Source organism: Daphnia carinata, chromosome 5 (assembly GCF_022539665.2).
Source record: "Daphnia carinata strain CSIRO-1 chromosome 5, CSIRO_AGI_Dcar_HiC_V3, whole genome shotgun sequence".
Taxonomy (NCBI): Eukaryota; Metazoa; Arthropoda; class Branchiopoda; order Diplostraca; family Daphniidae; genus Daphnia; species Daphnia carinata.
The window spans coordinates 2,630,780-2,656,406 of NC_081335.1; the positions used below are offsets into that span (position 1 = coordinate 2,630,780).

At 40.5% G+C, this 25,627-nt stretch overlaps 1 protein-coding gene across 2 annotated transcripts; it reads left to right on the forward strand.

The window, feature by feature from the left end:
- The first annotated feature begins 1,887 nt into the window (after window positions 1–1,887).
- On the forward strand, window positions 1,888–25,525 carry LOC130696343 (neural cell adhesion molecule 1-like). Of its 2 annotated transcripts, none has more exons than XM_057519421.2 (16): window positions 1,888–2,158; window positions 11,048–11,363; window positions 11,666–11,928; window positions 18,420–18,530; window positions 18,597–18,711; window positions 18,790–18,878; window positions 19,046–19,224; window positions 19,467–19,611; window positions 19,744–19,874; window positions 20,697–20,859; window positions 21,546–21,692; window positions 23,168–23,362; window positions 23,521–23,708; window positions 23,851–23,959; window positions 24,048–24,506; window positions 24,629–25,525. In XM_057519421.2, exons 1-16 carry the CDS (start codon window positions 1,996–1,998, stop codon window positions 25,042–25,044), a joined length of 3,189 nt encoding a protein of 1,062 aa, XP_057375404.1. In that variant the 5' UTR covers window positions 1,888–1,995; the 3' UTR covers window positions 25,045–25,525. The 2 variants fall into 2 exon arrangements, with proteins under 2 accessions (XP_057375404.1, XP_057375406.1); XM_057519423.2 differs by lacking the exon at window positions 24,629–25,525 and adding an exon at window positions 24,576–24,614 and having other exon boundaries at window positions 1,889–2,158.
- Window positions 25,526–25,627: the final 102 nt, after the last annotated feature.

A 25,627-nucleotide genomic window follows, 5' to 3' on the forward strand; every position in this document is an offset into this window, starting at 1 on the left:
AAATAATACCCGCTAGCTAAGTCAGGGAGGCGGAAGAAAATTGTATTAAAAACAAAAAGTTTTGCGAATTGGGAGAATTTTGAGCTGTGCGTATTGCTAATTGGGATACGGTGTGGTTGTACACGGTAAATATCAAATCGTTTTGGGGGATATGTCGAACAAGAGCGTCGGTTGGGTAATAGCCTCTGGCCCTCGAGCACTCCTAGTTAACAAAGGGATTACAACTAGAACGGAGAAAAAAGGGCGAAGAAAAAACAAAAACATTTCAAAAAAATGCGTAATCTGATTTCGATCGTGGTTATTTTTAATTTTCTTTTTCTTGAACTGACGTTGTTATTTTTCACGCCCTGCGAATCATTTTTTTTTGTGAACGAAATATATTGTGCGGATTCAGCGGATTAGCGAGCACGTCACCGCACATTTGAATAGCGAGAACAAAACTGGACGAATGCGACCGCTGGATTAATTCCCTTTGTGCACGAAAATGGCGCTGCACTAAATTACGCGGCCACCAATTAAAACGACACACACAAATCGAAATGCCATTCCATCCTGCCCGTGTAGGGTTTCCACGCACCGCACATACTTTTTTTTTTTTTTTTTTTTTTTGTTTGCCTTCCACCCCCCGAAAAAAAAATTCCGAATGCGTGAAGGGACAACAGTAAGAAAAAAAAAAAAAAAAGAATTGCTGCCATCTGATACCCTACGAAAATTGTTTGCGTTTGTCACATTCAACCCCCCTCACTTCTAGTACTTGCGCAAGGAGAGTTCGCTAATAAGGCATCACACACACACACACACGCACACATACACACCCCAAAAAACTGCGTCACTATGGGTGCTCGCGAGTGTTCCTCTTGGGTCATTAGTGGTGAGATTGAGTGATTGCTTTTTTTCTTCCCACTCTTACTCCTAACTTGTAGGGGTGGGCCTCAGCGAAATGCCGTACTGTTACGTCAGTGATAAAACGTCTTGTTAACCGTACTATGTTTTCAAATTTTTTTTTTTCGTTTAGTAATAGCTTCCTTTTTTTAAAAAAAAAATAAGAGAAAATGGCTTGTTTTCTTGTACGAACATTGACTAAATACTTTGGGAGGCTGTGTCGACTGAACAAATAACATCCAAGCCAGATGACCCCCACATTTTACAACACACAAAATCATTGGTGGCCCTCTATAGAAGAAGAGAAAGTTTCCATTGCTAAAGCCCCCTTTTTTTCTTCGACCGTATGGGGTATAAACATAATCAAAGTTTTGTTTCTCGTAAACACACGGCCCCTCAATGTAAACAGGGTTCGCTCGGGTCAATTGGATCCGTAATATCAGCGCTGGAAAAAAACGAAAGAAATTGGGATCTTTCTCCCTCCCAATTTTTATGTTTGACGTTTCAATAAAAAAATATATATATATATAAGGAGCTGAATGGAATTGGCTAGTGCGAGCGCAATGTGTCATGTGGTCGTGAAAGGATGTTATACCAGAAAGATTGGAGGGGACTTTTCTCGGTGAGTGGCGGCGGCCAATGTCTGAATAGAAACCAGCCAAAAAAAGAAAAAAAATAAACCTTTATTTATTTATTTTTTTTTTCTTAGTAAACCGCTTCGTGACTGAACGTACAAGTCTTGACTGCGCCTGTCCGCTTTTTTTTTTGTATGTGTAACTGTGGCCAGACGTTTCTATACTCACCTTCTTTTGCCCCACACTCAACCCCCCCCCTCTCCCCTACTGCGCGACTGTCTGTGTGTGGGGAAATCTAACACGGACTTAAATGTCACACACGCTGTCTTCTACACGAGCCGTTGCAGTCGCGTTCCTGCCGTCGAACACAACGGTCGTGCTCCGAATCGATGCGAACAGTTTCTCGTTTTTTGGTTTTGAAAAACGTTTGAACATTTTTCCCGCCAGTTTTTCAGGTGGTGCGTGAACGGGACTGTATTATTATTATTTTTTTTAGTGGGTGTGTGGAACAAAAAGAAACAAAAAATGGAACTCGATTATGAATGAATTTGGCTGGCCTTTAACAGACGTCGTTTTCTTAATTTGCCGGTTGAAAATGAGATACCTTATTTGCCTCTTGATTGCAGTGATGATTGGCTGGGCCGGTTGCACCGCCGATGCGGATGCTCACGTTAACGAGCAGGCCGATGTCGATCGACCAGGTATGCCATTTCTGTCTGTTTTTGTTTTTTTCGGAGAAACTTAATTTGCGGTTTTGATTTGAAAAGGAGAAAGCTTTTGAACTTGTAATCAAAAGAATTCTGTATTTTTTTTTTTTCATTCAATTCCGAAAATCAAATCCCAATTCCCAAAATCCGTGAAAACGATTTGATTTTTTTTTCCCCGCTATGGTACTAACGTTTATTTCTGGCTGTGTTGCGGTTTCGTAGAGTCGCATGATTACAACAGATAGCCATTGCTCTTCCTACACACACACACACACACACAAAATAAAAATCGCCCGAAATCCCTTGCTGCTTCTCTCCCTTTCCGGCAATATATTGAACAATCTCCGTTGTCCCTTATACGCACAGAGTCGTATGGCTTCACGTGTTCTCTCCATAGACTGACTTAACAAAAGAAAAACGACCTTCGTTTCGATAAAGCACAACATCAAGATTCATGCCGAATTGTTCGAACCTTTTTATTTATTAAAACGAAGCGATCGTACATCATCTTTAATGCACCATCAGTGTAGCGCACCGATATCTACTATTGAAAAAAAAAAGCTGTCAATTTCTATTTTCAAGTAGAAATTGTAAGGAGGGCCAACAAGGTTTCCATCTCGCCCCGCAAAGGCTGCCGTCCTATGCTCGTGAGCTTTTTTTTTTTTTTTGATCGAGTTAGCACATATTGATATCTCTCCCACGCCCCGTCTTCTCTATACCGCAAAGTATTGCCGCACGCAACAACCCACCCTTCCAAAAAAATTGCAGTCTCTATTTCTATTCGACGTGGATTCGTCTTTTTCCTCCATCGAAGTGTCGTTTTGTATTTTGACTGCCTAACACGGACAAGTCTTCCCAACCATTCATTTCCGTTAGCAAAAGCTGAGTATTCAGTTGGCGCGTACCAGTTGATTTTTTTTTTTTATGCCCCGTCAACTTGTTCGGAAATGATTTGACATTTGCCACCTTTATTTTTCAAGTCACAATAGGAATTGAAAAGAAAAAAAGAAAAAGAGGTTCTTATTTACAAGAAATCGTTTATGCAGCACGCTATGCAGTCTATCGATACACATTATCGCCGTGTGTTCAGCAGAGCAGGAGAGTCGGCAAAAATAAGGAAACGCAAAAACAAAATCGATACACGTACATACATACACACGAAACTCTTCGTGTGTATATAAATACCGTGGGCATGTAAAATATTATAGAGGCCGGCGTAATAATGGAGAATGCGTCGCGGTGCTTCGAGGGCAAAAAAATAAATAAAAGGAGAGACAATACTATTCGCGGTATCAAAGAGAAGAGGAGGGTCTTCGTATTGTTAGTATAAGACAACAGCGGACAATGCTTGTATGTAGATACATAGTAACTTATTACAAAGAACATAAAGCACGCAATCGATGATTTTGTTTCGAAGTGAAGATGTATTTTTTTTTTTTTCAGATTTATTGAATTCTGTTTATTTTATTTTATTTTTTTTTTAATTATCGCAGCAGTTGGAGGGGAACAAAAATTTCATTTTGAATTTCTTTGGGTGGGCGGGGGAGAAATCAAATCAATGCAGTGTTTTCGTTTGATGCTCGCATGTTGTCATCCTGTTTGCCACATCTGCTTTCTCCTACGGCGATGGCCAGAGATCTTCACACAAAAAAAAGTTTTGAAAGGAAAGTAACGCGTCAGCGACTTTGACAGAGTGACGATTCGGCCGGTCAATGTCCGCTTTTGCCTACGTTAAAAGCTTGTCCTCCGCTCTTTTTTTCTTGCCCTTTTTCTCATTTTACAACGTAAAACGATTTCACGACCGAGTTGCAAAGGCCAATACTCTGCAGTCGGCTGCAGAGAGATTCAAACTAAATTGAACTTGGCTATGATGAAAATCGTCCTGTTACGAATATATATATATAAGAAAAAGTTTTCGTTTTGAATTTCTTTTTTTTTTTTTTTTTTTTTTTTGAATGCCCAAAAACTTTTTTTCCTCCCTCATCCACTTCTTTTTTTTCGTGTCGAGATAAAATGAATTTAAAGGGGCTGTCCGTTTCTTATATATCTTTTCAATTTTTTTAACATAAAAAAAAAAGAAGAAAACAGTTAATGAAGGAAAAATCTTGTTCTATGGCGTCACCTACATCTGGTCGGGCCTACACGCCCCATCACTGTTTGTGTCGTGCAAATAACGACATACAACCCCGTGCCGTCCTTCTTTTTTTTTTTTTTACCCCTAACCATCCGAACGAATATCAGCAGAGAAAGAAAAAAAAATGTTCCTATTAAAAAAAAAAAAGAGGGGAATTAAAAACAGAATTTCCATTTCTTTATTTGGATAAAAAAAAAAAAAAGGATTTACAAAAATATCGATTGGCAGGATAAGTTTCCCGAAGCGCATACAAATTCGCTTGGCAAACGAAGCTTTAGGTCATGATAATGATGCCGACTTTTTCTTCTTCTTTTCTTTCTTTCTCTCTCGTCTAATACCCACAGCGCTCTTCTCCCATTTCCGTCAAAAAATTTGTGCTGTCCCCCTCTTTTTCTACCGCCAGGTCCTTCGTGAAGATAGTCCCGAACCCTGTGGAGTGGAAGAGTCATGGATCGACTTCGATCCTTAACCATATAGAAAACTAACCTTTTTCTTTTTGGTCTTGATTTTTCCCCGCGTAAATAAAAGACAATATCATCTATTTTCGCCCCAGACTTTTTTTTTTTTTTTTTTTTTTTAATTACATCAATTTGAAATTCGTTGAACGTCAAGTGTGTATCCTACAGAGCTGTAGGGGATATATCTTTAACAATAGCAGACCCGACCCATTTCCTTCACAAACAAAATTCCAAATGTCCTTTGCTCATTATTTTCAAACTATCGCGCCCTCGGAACTTGGAATTCCCCAATTAAAAAAACAAACAAAAACAGAACGAAGGCATCCAGCCAGGTGTTATCCAGTTGCTTGAAAGGGGGTGACATAATATGTCGTCTATGTTTTGTTTTTGTTTTTTTACCTACCTGTGCGTGTGTTTGACACTCGTTCATCGTAGTAAAATCATAATCAACCATCATCAAAAAGGTGCCGAATAGAATATTTAATTGGGATTTTTTTGCATTGGGTGTAACAATCAGTCAACGTGTATACTTTCAAATCGGCGACATTCGTAAGGTGTAGGTGGATTTTATTCTTAGAGGCTGGGTAAGAAAACAATGTCGAGATGGTGGGATATCATTGTAACGCAGTTTTTGCTGATTGTTTCGCTTGGGACATCAGGTGTGACAAGTGAAAGTATGTGCCGTCCAAAGTGTTCACCTTGACGAGTTTCCGTGTATCGCAATAGCCTATGCCGTGATGCGGGAGGTCCGAGGTTCGAATCCCGTCACAGCCAATTATTTTTTATTTTCTTTAAAAAAAAAGAAATGGCTTACTTCTTTAAAGCTATTAAAGGCCTAAGTGGAAAGGTTCACTTTCGAGTGTACCCACAGGTGTAACGGTACCACTCATTTGTGGAGCACCAATACTTTATGTAATCTTATTTACGGGACTTTTCTATTGGGATTAAAATGGAGAAAATCCTTTTTTTTTTTCTTTCTTTCTTTGAGTACGTCAGTGTGAAAACACTTTCTGGAATTTGCGATCATGCAGGGGGACACCTGCTAGCGGCGTCTACTATCGAATTTATAAGCTACGCCTCCATTTCATCGGCTATTTTGTCGACGACGTGGAGAGGGGGGAAAAAACACACAAATGATTTTCACATCCCCTTTGATTAAGAAATGATTGCGAGGCGAAACAAGTAGCGCGTATGGCCATGAAACAATGGCAACCTCCCCGTTGTGTGTTATACCTCATTATCCCAAGTTTTGCGTTCGTAGCGGCAGGACAGGGTGGTGGGGCGGGAGAGACAAGTTTGCGTTTATTGACGAGCGTGCGGTTTGCTGCGGCTGCCAGCTGATGGCGTAAAGTCATTTGCATACGAATCGTGTATTCAGCATAGCATTCCGACAGCGTCTGGCCAGACTGAACGAAATTGAAATGGAGGAAAAGAATTTTTTTTTTTTTTTCGCTAACGACGTTTTCTTTATTTCCTTGCTATTTTTTTCCTGAGCCTAATTCGATTTAGTTCTTGGTATGTGTGTAAGTTGCGTTTTTATTGCACCTGATGAAATTAACCGAGTTGCCAAGGGCAGCCATTTTTTTTTTTGTTCAGGGGATTCATCGTGTAAAGAATCAACTCGACATCAGTTGAGGAGGAAAACATATTGTTTATTTCGTTCTTCATGTACTTTTCGTTTGCAACAAACTAAACTGACTTTCATATTCATCAACAGCGGACTTGTTTAGTGTGTACCATTTAAAAGCTATGGACCCATTGGGGCTGCAGCCCCTGTTTTTCTTAGTTTTTATTTAAGTGGTCCCCCTCACATGTGCCCATTGGGCCTGTGCAGTTTTATACGCAACAATACAGTCCCATACCCCATTGGAGACTCTTTTAATGCGTGCGCCGGCCTAGATAACGAGTCGACTGGCTCCCCCCCCCCCTTTTTTTTCTTTCTATTTTCTCAGTTTGGCTCGTTTCATTAAAGTCTCGTGAAGAAACAGTCGACATTGGCTCGAATCCAAATTGCTTGTCTGTCATCAATGGCACTTTGTTTCTTCTTCTCTCTCTCTACAAAATTGAAACGACTAAAATGGCCGAATTCATTACAAATGAATTTGGCCCTATATTTATTTTATTCGATTCCCATTTATACTTGTGTGTACGCATTTGTCACGAATTAATGTCAGATAGCTGAACGGGAGTATTTTCAGTAGATCTCGTTGCTACCTTATATTTCATTTCCACAAAATAGCCAGTGCCGTCTTGACCTTCGGAATAATGCGAGAATATCAACTACCGTAGGTGTTGCCATTTAAACCGTAGAGCTACGGCGAGAGTCGTGCCCATCATTGCATACCTTTTGTATATCAAAAGAGTCTCTCAAAATAGCGACGCTATGCGTTTCGTCTTTTTTAATTATCGAACGGTTACATACGGTCGTCTAGATGCGCTTATTATATGCGCAGTTGGGTTGGTTGCCATGGTTACCGGCGTCCTCTCGCACATACCGAGCCAGACTTTTCCATTTGACATTTTACTCTCTGAAAAATGTTGAAAAACTGTTGGGTACATTCAGTTCGTAACAACCAAAGTTCGCCGCGTACACTATTCATGTCTTCAAACTTTAACCGTGATTCGTTAAAATTCTAATACCTACGGGGAGGTAAGAACCGGTTTTCAGGTTTTACCGCAAATAAAAGAAATAGCCGCGCCGTTGTTCAAAAACATTGCAGGGTCTGAATGAGTTTGATTACATCTCGGAGCTGAGTGATAGAGACAGCTGTTGTTATTTCTCGTGATTGAGAAACACGAACAGCAACGCTGTGTTTGTGTGTGTGTGTGTGTGGGGGGGGGGGGGTGAAAGTGTCGCAATCTGTCGCCACGACATGTACGCCAACGCGCACATCAACAGCGTGCGTGTATCTTTTGTGACATGTGAAACAAATCAGTTTTTTGCCTAGTTAATTATACGCAATAACATCGAGACAAGCATTCGGCTTTTTTTCCCTCTTTTTTTTTTTTTTTTTTTTACTTTTACTTTGTAATTTTTTATTCAGTTGCGTGACTCGTGTCGAAGTCTTCCCTGTTTCGCTTTGCGGAACGTGGCGCACGTGCTGCGTTTCTTTGTTGTGGCGTGCGGTAGTTAATTGCTGTTAAAGTGTCGGGGGCCACGGCCGACAGCTGCTGCCTCTTCTCAACCCCTTTCGTTTCAAAATGAAAAGGGAAAAAACGGCTTCCGGATTCTTGTCTATACTAAAAACAATCTTCTTTTAAAACGAAAACGAAGCCCATCATTTGTTTTTGTTTTCTTCTGTTTTGTGAAAACTTTTTTTTTTTTTTTTTTTTTTTTTTCAAAGAAAACAAATGAAAAGCGATTTCTGTGAGAGAGGAAACAGGTCAAAGATTTGCGTCTGTTTTTGTTTTTATTTTTCATGTTGGTTTTATTGCTGGTACTTTTCGATGACATCGGAATAAGTCAGACTGCGTTAGGCCTTTTGGCTTGTCTTTTTATGTACATTCAGGCCCATCACTTGGGACCTAAAAGTGCGTCCGATGGACGTAAGTCGGCGCAATAACTACTAGTCTTTAGCACCGACGCCCGTAAGATAAGATGAACTAGCAGAACAGGGAGCAAGGGAAGATTACTCTTCTTTTTTTTTTTTTTTTTTATTTTTAGATTAGATCCATTTACACTTAAATGCTGTCAAGACGACGAGTGGACCCACGCCTTTGGGGATAATTCGTAAGATCTTGCGTTAGTTATTTGACCCTTTTCAAAATTCGTAAGCTCTACCGATCTATTTTTTAATATATTTCGTTCTTGCTGACATTCATTTCAACGGGTTGCTAAATGTGTTTAACTGGAGGATATTTTCATATTCTCTGTGATGTTTTATTTATTTTATTTTGTCTGCTGAAAGGACTCTTTTTTTTAAGTGTCCATGTATGGCCGCCTTTTCATGTGTTGCATGCTTTATGAAGGTAACACTGTACGTGTCTACAACATTACTAATGGATGTTTTTATAAGTTAAAAAAAAAAAAAAGAAGAGAGGTTGGAGAGTTAAAAAAAAGCACTGGAAGAAGTAAAAGAACGGCCTGACAGCTGGGCAACATCCCACTTTTGCGCATTGGTAGAGTCAACAAGTCGACGTCAATATTTGGCTCAATAAATCTAATTGAATTAGTACGGCAAGCGACTTGGGGATGACGCTGCCGCTCGTGACGCATTGCCCGTCTATGCACACACACACACACACACACACACACACACACTAGGGCGCGGTTCTTTTTGTATTTTTCCCCTCCTTTTTTTATTTGACTGGGTGATTTTCTTTTCTTTTTTTGGGTTAGGACAACTCCGTGTTTTCTTTTATTCTGCTCGCTAAGTTTGTTCTGTTTTTGCATCGATGAAAATGTGCTAAGAGGAACAACATGGCCCGCGGATCTTTGCCCTTACGCTAGAGACTGTATAAGAAGGAGAAGAAGAGAGGGTCCATGTGAAGTCTCATCTTTCCCGCGGGAGCCTGAACGAAAATAAGAAGAGCCATCGGCTTTGGCCAAGGCCAATTATCGCCAAGGAAAATGAGCGCAAAGTGCTAGCGCCATTTTTACTGGGAGGGAGATGATGTCTTATTATTATTTTTTTTTTATCCTTAGATGATTGTCATTAACGCATAGGTCTTTTCGTTTTTTTTTTGTGCGTATCCCTTCAACCATACAACTCCAATTCGAATCAGAGAGCGGGAATTTCAAAAAATTGCCTCATTGCGTTACTCCTTTACAAAAACACAAAAAAGGGAAAATATGTTTTTGTAATGTGGAATTTCGACCGGTAGTCGACACTAATAGAATCAAGTGATTAACTGGGCGGGCATACCCTTTCGTGCCCACACTAGCCGCACCCTTTCACGTTACACAGGTAAAAAAAAAAGAAAGAGAGAGAGAAGGGGGAAAAAAATAAATCATCAAGGTATTTATAATCATAAACACGACCGGAAATCAATTTCGGCTTCCGTTTCATTTGATCTATTTGTTCTGTCTGTGTGCATGTGTGTACGCACTTGTTTTCACGCAAAAGAAAAAGTAGGAAAAAGGCCCCAACCAACTCGTTTTGTTGTTGGCTATGGTCTTTTCCATTAATTGTGGATATAAGGTTTCCTTCGTCCTTTTGGTTGCATAATATTCTCATGTGATCCAAAACGAAAAAAAAAGCCACTACTGGTTGTATAGCCAGTCCGTTTTTGTACATAATATGTAAACGATGTAGCCCCACTTCCAATCCATCAGGCGCATCACGTATCTTTTATTATGCCATTGAAAGAGAGAGAGAGAGAGAAAAGAAAAGGTAGATTGACGTCAAACATGAAACACGAGTTTATCGTCAATGTACATGCGCATTAGTTAATACGATAACGTACACAAACAAGAAGAAATAAGAAACGAATTGTATGCGATTCTCCGGTTCGTTGATACGTTTGTCGTGCATATGACAGTTGGGCGGCATTATCGTCACGCGTGACTGGTCTTACTCTATCAGGATGCTATTTCTTTTTCTTAACGCCCACCTTTTTAAGCGACATGATGTCTTAAGAATTTAACGATTAAATTCTGCAGCGTTTTCGTGACAGAGTGCTCGTTTAAAGTTCGTGACTAGGACAAATGAATCGGGATGCATCCGAAATACTGCCGGTATGTTTATGGGCGAGAGAGATCTGTTTCATTTGCGTGCAAAGGCGAGCAACGGATGTGCAAACAAGTTGCATAACAACTCATATCGAATCAGCCAGGCATCTTTTTCTAAAATATGTAAAGATACGATCAACAATTACAAAAGAATTTTGGATGGGAATGGGAGTTCGTGATTGAAACCCTTCGCCTAGGATATTCATATTGGGGGTGGGGGGGGGGGAGGTCAGCTGAGAGTGCCACTAACAATTGAAAATTTAACCATTTCGCATTGATTTCTGTTAACAAAACAACCGTACGCATTCGAACAAAGTAACAAACTTTATTGGCCGGTTATCCTATAGTCTACGTGTTTCTCCGTACAAAGTTCTATCGACCAACACAAAGTTTCGAACGGCAATGCCGTGCAAAACAAACACACGACAAACGTCCCGAATCACTTGTGTACCTACGTGTCTCTAAAGAATATTGCGCAATAACAACAGACTCAATTCTTTCCCCTCCCCTCACACGGCCATGCCAAATGTTTATCATTACTAAACCCCCTAAAAATGTCCTTTTTACTTTGACATAATCGATTGCCTTTCTTTTTTTTTTTTTCTTTTTGACGTTTGTAGTTCCCATTGAAAATGTTTACGTCATGGCTGGAGATCGGGTCGAGTTGATTTGTGACGTTGCATCGTCAACGGCGTTCCAACACGACGACGCCTATTCGAACCCGAGGGCTGCTTCATCCCGAATATCGGGAGGACTATCGGGATACAGCAGACATCGTCAAACTGCCACTCATCATCGCAGACGTAGCCGTCGCTACAACAGACATTCGATTGGTGTGCCCGACGATGTCGATCCGTACCGTCCATCCGAAACAGTCATGGACGATGGCTACCTGGTTTTATGGTTCGTCGATCCCGATCGCAAGCCATTCTATAGGTAAAAGTCTCTTTTTGCTTGGATTCTTTAAAAAAAAATATAAAGGTTGTTTTCAAATGATTTATTCAAGTTTGTGTATGGGCGGGTTGATGAATAGATAATGCTTTGAATGATGTAGACGTACCAATGTTTCATCGGCTGTCTATTGTCCAATTGACATGTCGGTGGGACCTTTGACATTTAGAAGCTTTTGCTTAGTTACGTTGAGTATTATGCACTCTATTATTTACTTGAACACAAACTAAATGAATTAATGCTTTCGCATTTGTTTGTGTTGGCTGCGCAAAAACAACGTCACACAGTTTGGATGTGAGGCGAGGTCGGTCCGGTCGCCATTGGTGGAACGAGGAGCGCTTCGGTCGTCGAGTTCGTTTCCTGATACCGCAGGCAAGTTCATCTTCGCCGTCATCGGGCGGAGGTGGTGGATCGCTTTCACGGAATGCATCAGCATTAGCTCGACTGCAGATTGCCAACGTGACTCGCCAGGACGGAGGAGATTACCGATGTCGGGTCGATTTCAACAGCGCTCCGTCTCGCAACTTTAAATATCGTCTTATCGTCATTGGTGAGCCGCAAATCTCCTATTCCTTCTTTACCATCATTATCTTTTCTTTTTATGGCCATTATTCGTATGCGAGCTTGCCTTTTCGGTTTGCTTCCCTCACTGTTTTCCATCCCTCCCCCTTTTTTTCAAGTAAGAAGAGAGAGAGAGAGAGAGAGAGAGTTCTCTTATTTCCGATACTCTTATATGCGGAGTCATCAAGTAAAGAGGTGTACCCTCCGGAGGGGTGCACGCCTGAGGCTATTGGGATAAGGACTTGTCCGGCTGCAATGATTCCTTTTCAAAACGAGAGAAAAGTCAACATAGTCTGTCCTTATATTTTTAAGCTCAGCTATAAACTGACAACGTCGCCTTTTTTTTTGGGGGGGGGGGAATTCGATGAAAAAGACAAAAATAATAATAATAATAATAATAATAATAATAATAATAATAATAACTTCTTACCGCACAATAGAAGATCGTACGATGAGTTAAATCGACTGGAATAATTAAGTTTCCCGTTCTGTCCGTGTGAGATGGGGCTTTAGTTTTGCCCGTCTATTTGTTCAGTGACATTCGCTAGAAGAAAAATAAGGAAAAGTTTTGGCTTCTTATTAAGACCCCCCCCCCCCCCTCCTTCCCTGGATTTTAAAACGAGTTCATTTTCTAGGCTAAAGTTTTGATGCTCTGCCGAGCCGATACCACAATCAGTAGTATGCGGCATGCCATATCTAGGCGAGCCAAACATCAAACCCCCTCCTCCTGCGAAAAAAAAGGGGGGTATTTTGAAAAGGAAAGTTTTCGGCGTTTCTTGTTTTTATTTCATTTCAGTGGTATAAAGACGAAAAAAAAAGAGATTGAAGGCACTGTATTCACCACATTGAAAAGGAGAGAGAGAGAGAGAGAGAGAGATCAATGGTGCGCGAATGACTGATGGGCTTTTCGGGGATCGTCGTGTAACGGAGTTCTGTATTTTCTTCCTTGATATCAATCCATCTAAATGATGCCGGCACGACAGTTTTTGAACGCCGATCTAATAGACCCTCTGCCAATGCTGGGATATATATATATATATATATATATCCCAGGGCAGTCCTCGTGGTTGGATTCGTCGACTATAAATGATGATGTGCATCGAATGGCAAGCAATAAAAGAGAGAGGCACACGCCGATAACGGCATTTGTTTGTTATGTCTAGAGCTAAAAGACGATAGATATGAAACTAATGACCGTTCATAACAGTGTTTGTGTGTGTGTGTGTGTGTGTGTGTATGTGTGTGTGGATGAGATAAAGTCTTAAGCAATTGATTTCCAAGCCGACTTTTTCCATGTTTTATCGCAACGGAATTGAGTCATAACATGATTTACCTATGAATGTGTATACTCATAGTATAATATGCCTTTCCCCTCACGGCGTTTGTCTCTCTATCGATTTTTTTTTTCACGTTGATCGCAGATGTAACGTACGAGAAGAAGTTCATCTCGATTTCTTTCATAGAAATCGATATACATTTTTTTAAGGGGAGGGTGGGAGTGTAGGGAAGAACAGAGTTTGAATATCTTAATCTTTCATTTTTCTCAGGGGGTTATGTAACGTTATGATGTAATTGTATGCGGTTTCTAAAAAAAGAAATTGGAAGAAGGGGATGGCAACGCTGTTGATAAATTTCTCTTTCTTTTTGTTTAGTCATTTTGATTTGTTGTTTTGCGGACAGCTCCTCTGTTCAGCGTACATTTTCGAACGTTACATTATGTATGTGCTCCCAGGGATGAGTGAGTACCACTTACATAATAGATGGCGCTGTCAAACGATTTTTTGTTTATTTCATTCTCTTTCCGCTATTGACGAATTCACGAACTACCGCATTAAAAGTTTTTTCCTTTTTCTTCCATTCCAAGTTGTCCTGAAAAAAACAAAAACAAAAAAAAAAAACAACTAAAACCCCTAATTATATTCATACAACGAAAGAACAATCCCCTCATCTCTGCTTCCCTCCCTTTTCTTTTTTAAAGAAGAAATCGTTTTCCACGTAATCAGGTGCGGATCTCCAATTATAGCTGACAAGGACGGCCTTATATATATATATATATCCTTGCATCCGAAGTCTACATGACAAATGGCTCTTGTTTAGCGCTGCGGCCACGAAACTAGCGCGCACTATTCTTTTTTTTTTATTATTCTTATTTCTATTTTTCGCCATTTCTCCTGTGGGGATATGTTCTTCAGCTAATCGATACACTACTTGTATTCTATACCTCTACACAACGTTATCTATGCGCTAGGGCAAAACTCTGCGCGTCCTTTTCGTGGCTTAAGTAACTTTCCATTTGCCGTGTTTGCAACTGCGGACGGGCAATAGCCGGCCGGAGAGAAGGGAAACGATTTATGGCGTTGTCAATGTTCAGCACGCTTCAGGGAGGGAACCTGGCAAAATATATAGACTAACACAAGAGCATGACCAATATCAGATGAAGAAGATGGAGCGTACAATAGACTTGTTACATATCAATCCGACCTTTTCTTCTTTTTTTTTTTCTTCTTTTGCGTGTGTGTGTGTGTGTGTGTGTGTGTGTGTGTGTGTTGCTTCTTATAAATGTAATATGCATTTGATGTGTGTTTTAGCAGCCCCGAACGACACACACGGAGCCAATAGCAGCTGATATCTTTTTACGGTTACGTGTATCGTGTTGCTAAGTTTTTTTTTTTTTCCTTTTCTTTTCCTGGTTGCTTCGTGATATTAGAGTAAGAAATTCAGGTTCGGGAAGAGCGTCCGCCCTTTTTATGCAAACGCAGTAAAAAAAAACAAAAAACGGGTAGAGATAATTCATTGTTGTTGAATATTCATGTTTATTTTTGTGAGGATATTGCGTTTGCTGTAGACGTTTAGTGTCAATGGCAAAAGAATGCTCCATATTATTTTTTATTTATTTATTTATTTTTTACTTTGTGTGCAAGAGGGCACACGCAATGTTCCGGGCTTTTATTTTATTTTGGGAGGCAAGGGGGGGGGGGTTTACACAAAATATCAAGTTAAGGGAAACAGTGAGAAACTTGTTTGGTGTTTGCTTATTTTGTCGTGTGTACAGACGCAAGGAATTTGTCTTTTTCGTTTTTTTATCGCTATTTCCCAGACATCATAAAAAAAGCGCACCATACCTTCAAGTGTGTATCAAAACAATGGAGAAAGAAGGGCAAGTCTGAAGAAGGAATGAAAAAATCGATGGCAATTGACTGTCTACGAGAGAGTTGAAAGTGGTTTTTGTTCTTGTGGGACGAGCAAAAAAAACAAACAAATGACGGCTGAAACGTTGAAAAATAAAATATCCACATTTTAATAAATTTTTTACATCTTTAAGTAAAAAAAAAAAAAAAAAAAAAAAGATACACAATTTTTCGTCGTCCCATTGCAAAGTTCTAAAAAAAAAAAGATCGCAAAAGAATTTTGTTTGTTATCCTTACCGTCCTCCTCCGGATGTTTACACTTCGGATGCGTCTGTAGCCGACTATGTTTTCCGGGAAAAGAGTTTGAAAAAAATTGCGAACCTAAAAGAAAAAAAAAAAAGGAATTGAAGTGAGCAAGAGACAAGTAGAAGCAATATTATGTTGTGCTATACCAGCCCTTGACATTGTCTCGTCAACCTTTTTTTTTATTATTTTGTAGACGTTCGTACGCGTGATTCCCGCTGCGCCACCGCATAATCCTCCAACCACCCGTTTCAACCCTTTCCCCAGTTTTTTTTTTATTATTTTTTACGCCATCTTCGCCAACGGGAGGAAGAGCAAAAAAAAACAAAAAAAAAAACAACAACAAAAAGAAATCAAAATACTTTCACGCTCTTCCAAGTTATGCAAAACGATAAAGAGACGCTCGTTTATCAGAATGCGAACTAGCTCTATGCCCCGAAGCTCTCCTTTCACATGAAAGTGGTGTTAAAAGTATTATTTTCCTTTTTTCTATTCACACCGTTAGGCCTTAAAATAACCGTGAGCGCGTAGTCATGTTTTGTGAAAAACCCAAGCTAATGTCACAGTTGAAAGCCGATGTTTTGTTTTCGTCAGCCTCAATGTCTTGATAGATATTCTCGTGCGAATGTTTTTTTTTAGAAAACGCGCGTGTAACAAGAGGAGGTGGGTGGGTATTATGTGGAAGCCCTGATGATGACAACGATCGATGTTGATGAAATGGGCCCTTTTCCCCGGAAGGTGAACTATGTAGGCAGTTGCTATTTTATTTTGTTCGATGGACAAAATATCTTTGGTGGAGATCGCACGCGCGTTGAGCGAAGAAAAGATTTAAAATATATATATATATATATATATATTCGCATATAGAGAAAAACGAAAGAAGATTATTTTTGAAGAAAGGATAAATAGAAATTGTGATAGGAAACGGATCGATAAGGTTGAACTGTCGCCCCGGAAATTTGTTATAGCCATTTGAAAATGGAAGGGGGAAAAAAAAAAAAAAAGAAATAAGGAATTCAAATAAAACTGTCGTAGGGGAACAAGAAAGAAATCAGATGCGAAATAATTTGTTTTTCTTTTCTTCTTCTTCTTCTTCTTCTTTCAGTTGTTTATTACATCAACAAATGTCCTTAGATGGCGAACAGTAGTTTTTAACTTTGGCCACGATAACGTCCATGCATGTGATTCTCAACAGCTGTCTTGAAATTGCGTGCGGATGATTCACAAGATTCTTGAAGCCGGCCATCTGCTTTTTTTTCTCGGTTCTTTTTTATTATTACTTTTTTTTTTTTTTTTTTTTTTTTTATCTTGTGTCAACTGGAACACGAACTCTTCGCACACACACAAGAAAGAAATCCCCCTCCCCCATCCATTACCATCGTTTCTATTCACTAGCGGGACGTCGATACATCAACGAGAGTGTCATCTCTCGTTGCCTCGACATCTTCCATTTTTCTCACCTCCTTTTTAAAATACAACGTTCAAGTTTTCGTCGTAAAATTACCGTACCCTCCGTCATAATCCGCACACCTCTCTGTAATTGCGCACATCGTCGGCAACGATGCGTGTCTGCACGACGAATAACAAGAAGTAGTTTCATCTCCGTTCTGATGAAAACACTTGAAACCCTTGTACGAGATGGATACGAATTTTAACTAACAAAAACTATGAATAAGTTTGTTTTTTTAAACAGAAAAGTGCGCTTTCGCTGGCCGGGGGTTATGTGGAACAATTTTACGAGTCGAAACGTTGTTCGTACTTATCCTATCGCGAATTTCCGCCGAAATGCAAATCGAATAATAAGCTGAAAACACAACAGACGTCATATATTTCCAACGGCTTGTTTACGTGTTGTTTCAACGTTAGACACTCGGATGAACAACACAAGTCTAGGGTGAGCGAGAGAGAGAGAGAGAGAGATAGAAATAAAAGGTGGTTTGGCAAAAACAAGGTAGTGAAGCAGAGTCAAAACAGAGTCAGAGATCAGTGTTGATTCAGCCAGAGAGAGGCAGCAAAATTCAACAGAGCGATCGGGTTTGCATGCTCGTAGAACAAACAACGTCAAGTGGAGAGAGAGAAATGAGGGAGCATCTCATGTTGACGTAAAAGCGGTGGCAGCAGTTGGGGGGGGGGGCGGATGTTTTCGCTCTCTGCATAGGCAAAACAACGGCGAAGACAACGTAAAAGAGGGGGAAAAAAAAAGACTTGGGCTTGGAGGCTGGCGCTCTATAAATACAAGGCTGACATTATCCAGTTGTCTAGCGACATATAAACAAGACGAACGCTATATAGAACACCGTTATATATATATATATATACACATAAAGTTGAAAGCAGAAAGAAAAGAAAAAAAGAAAGAAAGAAATCATGTGGGCCAACGGTTTCAGTTCACCCATCAAATATAAATTAAACACACACGGGTGTGTACTTGGTAAAGTTGTTTGGCCCAGTGTTTACCAACGTCAAAGAGAGAGAGACTCTGTGGTCAAACACAAGGCCCCCCCCCCTCTCCCCTCCCGCTTTTTCTTGTCCAGAAATTGTCTGCAATAATAGACGGAGAGAGACCACCCCAAACGACCACAAACAAATCATACTACCCCCCTCTCGCCAGTCTCTCTTATTCCCTACACCACTTGTACACCAGGGCTCCCCGGACTCGTTCTCTCATTTCTCAGCGCGAGCGTCTATGTGTGTGTGTGTAGTGCGGTGTGTGTTTGGGATGTTATTCTCTCTCGGTGCGTTCTAGTTCGTTGTTGACTTTCATTATCCGGCTCACCGTATTTTGATGTATGGCGCGCGCCGAACAAATATCCCGCACGCAGTTCTGCCTAATAACAAAAACATGGGGATGCGGCATGTAATGGCTTTTACCCGTTCATTCCTCTTTTCCTTTTATTTTGTTTAAATTATTCTTTCCACTGGCAGCAGTGAAAATGAATTATTTTTCGCACCATAAATTTTGATTTTTACTCAATAAATCGAACATGAAAAATGTGTTTATTTGAATGAATTCTCAATGGTTAAAAATGTTGAATTTCTATATTTTCAGAACCTCCTTCGTCGGTTGTCATCCTGGACGGCTTCCTGCAACAGCTGAGCGTTATTGCCGGCCCTTTGGAAGAAGGCAGCGATCTCATATTGACTTGCAAAGCGTACGGAGGTAAAATGACGCGGGTCATCGATTTGCGAACAAGTTCGGGTAATAAAAAAAAGATGGCTTTAACAGGTTACCCTCAACCGTGGGTGACATGGTGGAGAGGTGGCCAGTTATTGGATAACACGACAGACGCCCGTTCACCAGAATCAGTCAGCAATTTGTTAGTCGTGCCCAGGGTGGGAAGGTAAGAAAGAAAAAAAAACAAGAAATGGATTAACCTTATTTGATGTATCTTAAACGCGGATCGTCTGTACGACCACAGGCAACATCTGCACGGCGCTTTTACGTGTCAGGTCACGTCAAGTCCCCACCTAGCGCCAATTATGAAGACAGTCACACTGGAACTCCATCGTAAGTATCACTTAACTTCTCTCCTTTTTAGCCTCTGTCCACTTAATTCCTAGTCCTTTCAAGCGTGAAAATTGATTCAATTTCCTGTTCTTTTTTTTTTTCTTTCTTTCTTTCTTTCTTTCTTTCTTTCCCGTGGAACAAAAAAAAAATAAATAAATAAATAAAAGTTCGGCCTTTCTTCGTCGAGATTCAACTGCCGCCGGCCATTTCTTCTACCAATCAACGCGTCTTTGTCGCCGGCCAGAGTGTGGAGGTCAAGTGCCGAACGAGCGGCTCTCGACCGGCGCCCTCCATCACCTGGTGGAAAGGAAATAAACAAATAGCGCCTCATCTTTCAACCGTTATGGTCAGTATTAGTCAGCCGACTGTGCTGCTCCTCACTTGAGCACGTCGGACGAATATTTTCTCTCTTTGAACCCCACCCCACCTCACCATCCGCTGTTCCTACCTTATTACGCATGCCGTCCGTGTGTGTTGGGCCATCCGTTCGGCTAACGCTCCGGAAATGCTTACTGACATTTCAACCCGTTTTTTTTTTGTTTGTCTTCTGTTTCCCCTCTTCGTCGGGATTGGCCGTAATTTTTCTAGAATTCAGACGATGGAAACGCGACGGAAAGCCGATTGACTTTGACGCCCGTCTCGGAAGACGATGCCAGTCACCTGATTTGCCGTGTAGAGAATTCCATGATCCCCGGAGCCGTCGTCGAAGATTCCACCAAGCTCGACGTCCATTGTAAATGTCTTTTCTTTTTTTTTTTTTCTTTTTTTTTTTCCCCTATTTCAAATTGAATCGTTAAAATTGATTTATTATTTTTTTGGGTGGGCTTTCTTTTTTTTTTTATCCCTTTGGTGGTCGATCGATCAGATCCTCCTGAAGTTGGCATTGCACTGGGCAGCAACATCAACGGCGACGACGTCAAGGAAGGCGACGACCTCTACATCGAATGTCACATCCGCGCCAATCCTTCTTTCCACAAGCTGCAATGGACCCATAACGTGAGTTTGGCCTTTTCTTTCGCACATTTTTTATTTTTTTTTCTTAAGTTCTATACCGTGATCCGCGTTAGATGCGTGACCCCCTTTTGTATAATCCAGACATATTGGATCTTTGCCATTTTATATATCCGGTACCCCCCTTTAAATATTTAATCGGGAGGATTGTCTTGAATTTTATGCGTTTCCAACTTGCGAACGGGAAGTTTTCGGGAGCCGTCGCTTGATTTTTCATTGGTTATGAAAAATGAAAGAAAAGCTGAAGCTATCAGAACGAAATCAAAATAACGTATTATTTTTTGTTTACTTTTCATTTCCTACGGTTGTTTTCCCCCGCGGGATATGGCAATGACGAAAGCCAGGCAGGCGGAATCTAATCCGCTGGCCTACATTCTCTTTCTCCAGTTTGCTTTTACTCTATAACCGCAAGCGACTCTTGCGTCGTTGCAACGCCCTCTTTATTTCTTTTCTTTTTGCTAACGTACATACAGTAGACTAGAGAAAATCCTCTTTAGCCCAAGAAGATTTCCGAGATGATGGTGACTTGAGCATTAGCCGGCATTAATTGAACCGTCCGTGACACGCACGCAGCTCTACACTGCACCCGTTAAATTATTGTTTATAGGGTGGGGGTAGGTATCAAACGGGGGGAAAGGGGGAACAGCACTCTATAGTAGACGATTTGTAAACGAGATTAAGGGTCTTTAAATAATAGAACTCGTTCTCTCGTTGTTGCTCTTGTTGTTTCAACATTAACTAACTAAATGAACATTTACTTTTGGACCGTTGCAATGGGAACAAACAAAACAAAACAAAAATATGTAGGGAGTGACGCTGGTGCATAATGTCAGCGCCGGTGTTGTTCTCAGCAACGTCAGTCTCGTACTCCGATCCGTCACGCACTCCAGGGCCGGACTTTACGCTTGCAGCGCCGCCAACAGCCGCGGGGAAACCGTCAGCCAGCCGGCCTTGCGACTCCGCATTCAATGTAATTACCGGAATTTTTTTTTTATTATTATTATTTTACTCACTTTAAACGAACGTGCATGTTTCATTTTTGTTTTCAATTGCCTTTATACTTATGCCACGCTCAAAGACATTGCGCATAATATTCTAAGAAACTTGACGGAAGGCATTAAACTTTTGTATTTGGCACAATTTTTTGCCTCCAAACAAACAGGAGGATAAAAGGGGGGGGGGAAAAAAAAATGAATGTACTTATTTCTCTTTATGGAACGCTACTGGGAAACAACATGAAAGCACTTAACTGACGACGTGCTAGATTGTAAATGGGTCTCTTTTCAAATTCATGGGTTGGCTCATGTTGTTTGTGCGAATGAGCCGCTCCCCTAATCTGCCGCTGGAGGCAAGTTTTAAAAAACGGGCCTTTGCAATGACTGTTGTATATTTCCTAACGATTAAAGAGTTGAGGCGTCCATGCGCTTTGTATCGCACCGTCCCAGCTGGCCAGAAAATATTGACCCATGCAATTGCTCATTGATTATACACACTTGAAAAACTTCATTTTTTTTTTTTTTTTTTTTTTTTTTTTTTTTTTTTTTTTTTTTTTTTTTTAGATTTTAGTTTAGTTTCTCCTCCAATTTTGTTTTAGAGATTCATTTTTATTTCATTGTTTTTTTGTTTTTTTTTTGTGTGTGTGTGTGTACATTGCAGACGCTCCACGATGTCGGAGCGTGTCAGCTGCCGGAACTGTTTCGGGCGTTTCCAAGCAAGAAACGGCGTCGCTAGACTGTCAGGTAGACGCCGACCCTTCCAACGAAGTCCATTTTTGGTGGACTTTTCTCGGCACTCCCATGAAAAGTAAGTGGAAAATAACAAAAACTAGAAAATTGAATCAACAAAAAAAAAAAAAAAAAAAAAAAATTGGAACAAAACAAACATTCTTTTTTCTTGTTTTTGTTTCCCCCGCGTTCAACGCCGATTGCCAAGTTTCTTTATAACGTGCACCATCGGTTCGACAACTATCTATCGTACATTGTTTTGTAATTGCGCCACATTGTCCGCCGGATCGAAAACAACCAGTAATGATTAATGGCAAACAAAAAAAAAAAAAACCAAAACCAAAAAGAGTTTTCAACATGAAACGACAGGTGGACATTATCAGTGGCTTTTTGGCGTGACGTCGCAAAATTGAATGTTTCATACTTTGCCGTCCATCATGCAGCCGTAGTACAAAAATGGCAATCTATCTGCCGTGTGCAAAGAGTCTAAAACGCACTAAAGAAATACTCTTCATCTATACGTTACTTATAGGACCATCGAGTGCACGTACAAACGGCTTCCTTTTTTTTTTTTTTTTTTTCTTTTATCCATCCTCCTTCGCTTCTTTTCAGAGTATAGCCAACGTAGAATGACCCACTCATAAAATCCACCCCTGAGTATATATATGTCTCTCTCGTGGGACAGGGCCCGAAAAGAAACGATACAAGAATCGAATGTTGGGCCCAAGCAGGTTATAACACAATGGGGAAAGTGAACGTAGAAAGCACGCAAACTTTAGTGCATATATTCTTATTTTTTATGCCGTTATTTTTTTTTCTTTTTCTTTCTCTCGCTTGTTTGGCCTTTACTAAAAATATAGCTTTAACCGTATATATAAAATCTACGTAGCAACTAGCCAAAGAGCAGTTTATACAGGCAGGCAGATGCATGTCCGTTGTAACGTGTTACACGGAAGAGAATTGCACAGTCGCCGAACCCGTCGAGCCTTTTCTATTTTCAAATGTTGTCCAATGCGACGATCGCGTGCCCGTCATCATACCCACCCAAACTTGGCCGTAATATAAATATATATTTATTTTTCCCAGAGGAAAAAAAAAATATTTATATATATATTATATACGCTATAATTAGTTGTGCATGTGCTGGCCATTATTTGAACTTGCTGCTGTGACGTAAGCACACACACACACACAGTACCGCTTATAGAAAAAAAAAATAATACGTGTGTGTATGTGTCTGTCTGCGTTCCCGAAAAAAAAAAATAAAGTTCCGTTAAAAGCACGGACGATGGCCTGGCCAAAAGAATTGAATTGCTGTCGAGCGGATTTGATTGATTTCACGCCTGGTGGAATAAACAAAACGAACCAGGGGTATAACGGTTTGCCATGTTAAATGTTTTTTGTTTTTTGGTTTTTAAGGAAGAAAACGAGTTTTCCTCTTTAAACAGGCGAAAATGCGAATGACGTGTTTTTTAAAAGAATTTGTTAAAATAGTTTTTTCTTTAAACGTGACTTCGTTTTTATTTACTGATTTATTTGTGGGTGTGTGTGTAGGTAATGGCAGCATGTTAGTGACAAGTAGCGGTGATGCCATTCTACTACCGCGGTCGCTTTTCACAAGTCAGGGAAGTACCAGCGTCCTGCAGTATTCTCCAAAATCAGAATTGGATTTCGGCGTTGTCGCTTGCTGGGCTAGCAATCCCGTTGGTAATCAACGTGAGCCTTGCCTCTTTCATGTCGTCCCTGCCGGTAAATAACAATTAAAAAATAGCATACATTTTTTTAAGTTTTTTTTTTTTTTTTTTGTTGTTTATTCTTTGTGGGTTCTCCACCCAGTGTGAATGTAATGCTAATTCATTTCGAAATGTTTGTTGTCGGTATATTTTTTGATATCGTACACGGAACAGGCAAACCTGCGGCGCCATCCAACTGTGCCATACACAATCAGACAGCCGATTCGGTACGAGTCGATTGCCAAGAGGCTTTCGATGGAGGCCTGCAGCAAACGTTCGGTCTGGAACTGGTCGATCGTAATACTCGTACGCTCCGCTACGTCTTCAACAATACCAAGCCCGTCTTCACCGTCTACGGACTGGTAAGGGATAACATTCTATAAATACTCCTTCTCTCTCTCTCTCTCCTTGTCTGTATCGATTTGTTTTGCCTTGCTCTCCTGTTAATGATGTTTGCCCTTTTTTTTTTTTTTCTTTTTCCGCACATCGATGTGGTCATTTCAGGAACCCGAAACCGCATTTTTGCTCAATATCTACGCATTGAACGCTAAAGGACGTAGTCAGCCGATTACCTTAGAGACGACGACGTTACGCGCCGCTATGAAACACACGAGTGAGTCTAAAAAATGTGATCATATTAACAATGAACAATTTCTAAGATTGTTTGTTTGTTTTTCTTTTGAATGTCTCTGACATCGCAGGTCACGCACTCTATTTTCAAATGACTCCGTTATTGGGCGTATTGGTCGGAGCGGCTGTGACTCTTTTAGTTATCGTTTTTACGGTGGCTGTTGTCGTTCATCGTCGCAACCGAAGCAAAAGACAACGCCAAATGAACAGCGAAATTGGAGAGCAGCAGCAGACGGCGGCCCTCAACGGAGCCAATCAACCCCTTCTTCCGCTTCCGCACGCGTTACCCGGCACAGATCCAAATGCGGGATTCGGAGCCAACGATAGCGGAAACGCAATCAACGGCAGCAACGGAGGTCACACTAACTTCGGCGAGAATCGCCACCAAAGGGCAGTGCTATTGAACAAGACGGGCAATAGTGTCAATGGACAACCGACACACTTCAATAAGCTCATCAACAGTGCTCATTTGAAAGGTGCTACCAATCATCATCATCAACAGGATCCTGATATAATCCTCAGAGAGATAGGTAAGCTAACAAGTTGGGGTGATACTTAACATCCATTGCGACATGGCTGATATACGCATTTAAATGAAGGGTATGGATTTTGATTTTTTCTTTCAAAAAAAAAAAATATATATATGTGCTAGTCGACTTTCAACCGAAACGAATGCTGCCAGCCGTCATGCTAATGAATAATCCACCACCATCCGGCGTCGGGGGCACTCTGTCGAGACGTGGTGCGAGTGTAAAGAAGAACATTATTGAGGAAGAAGAAGACGATGGTGGCGCTGATTCGCTTGCGTCATTCCGTTGCGGTGCGGAATTGTTGGGCAGGAGTTGCACGCAGCAGCAATCACCGCTATCATTATCCAGTCGGTCCAGTGCTGGTGCTAGTTGGAACATTGGTTTCCCTCACGGCGGCAATAACCATTGGCCAGCGTCCGGCCATCAAAGCCCTTCATTAGGCCTATTCACCAACAATGGAGCACTGATGCAGCAGCAGCACAATATAGGAGCAGCCGACCTATTGGCCGATTGTCGGCTCCCCGAAAGCTCATTGTGAAAATTATATATAATATTAAGGATATTAGGAAGGAATAACGAAAATAAGGGAGAAAACCTCGCGCAAATGTGCGTGCACACTGTTGTACAGTTCCGTACCGATTCCTTTGATTCGTTTTTTTCGTTTTTTTTTTTTTATTTATTCATTTAATTTTTTTTTTCTTTTGCAATCTTTTCATAGACACTTATATTAATTTCTTTTTCTTCGAATTCTTCCAATCGAAGCAATCAACGAGCTTTTATTCAAAAAGAGGAAGAGGGAAGTCAGACGGTGACCATTTGCAAGAGACATTCTCACCCGGAGGTGAAAGGCTTTCTTTCTTTGTTTTTCTAATTGCCAACGGTCGTCACAAAATTTTCTTCTTCCTGATTCCTGTTAAATATGGGGTTACGTACGATATCGATGGATGTCCCCCTTAATTTTGTTGTTGAATATTTATGGCTGTAAGAATGTTATGTTTTTTTATTTTTTTTTTTTTCGATTCCATATTTCTTCAACCGTGTCATAATGTCAACTCATTGTTTCAATAAATATTCTTGAATTTCATCTGTTATGTCATTTTTTAAAGATTTCTTCGTGTCAT

Bases quoted from the DNA above. Each gene is read 5' to 3' on its own strand.
- LOC130696343 (XM_057519421.2), top strand. From the start codon at position 1,996: ATGAATGAATTTGGCTGGCCTTTAACAGACGTCGTTTTCTTAATTTGC. The intron at 18,531-18,596 runs GTAAAATGACGC...TGGCTTTAACAG, and splicing joins GACTTGCAAAGCGTACGGAG to GTTACCCTCAACCGTGGGTG. The intron at 20,860-21,545 runs GTAATTACCGGA...TGTACATTGCAG, and splicing joins CTTGCGACTCCGCATTCAAT to ACGCTCCACGATGTCGGAGC.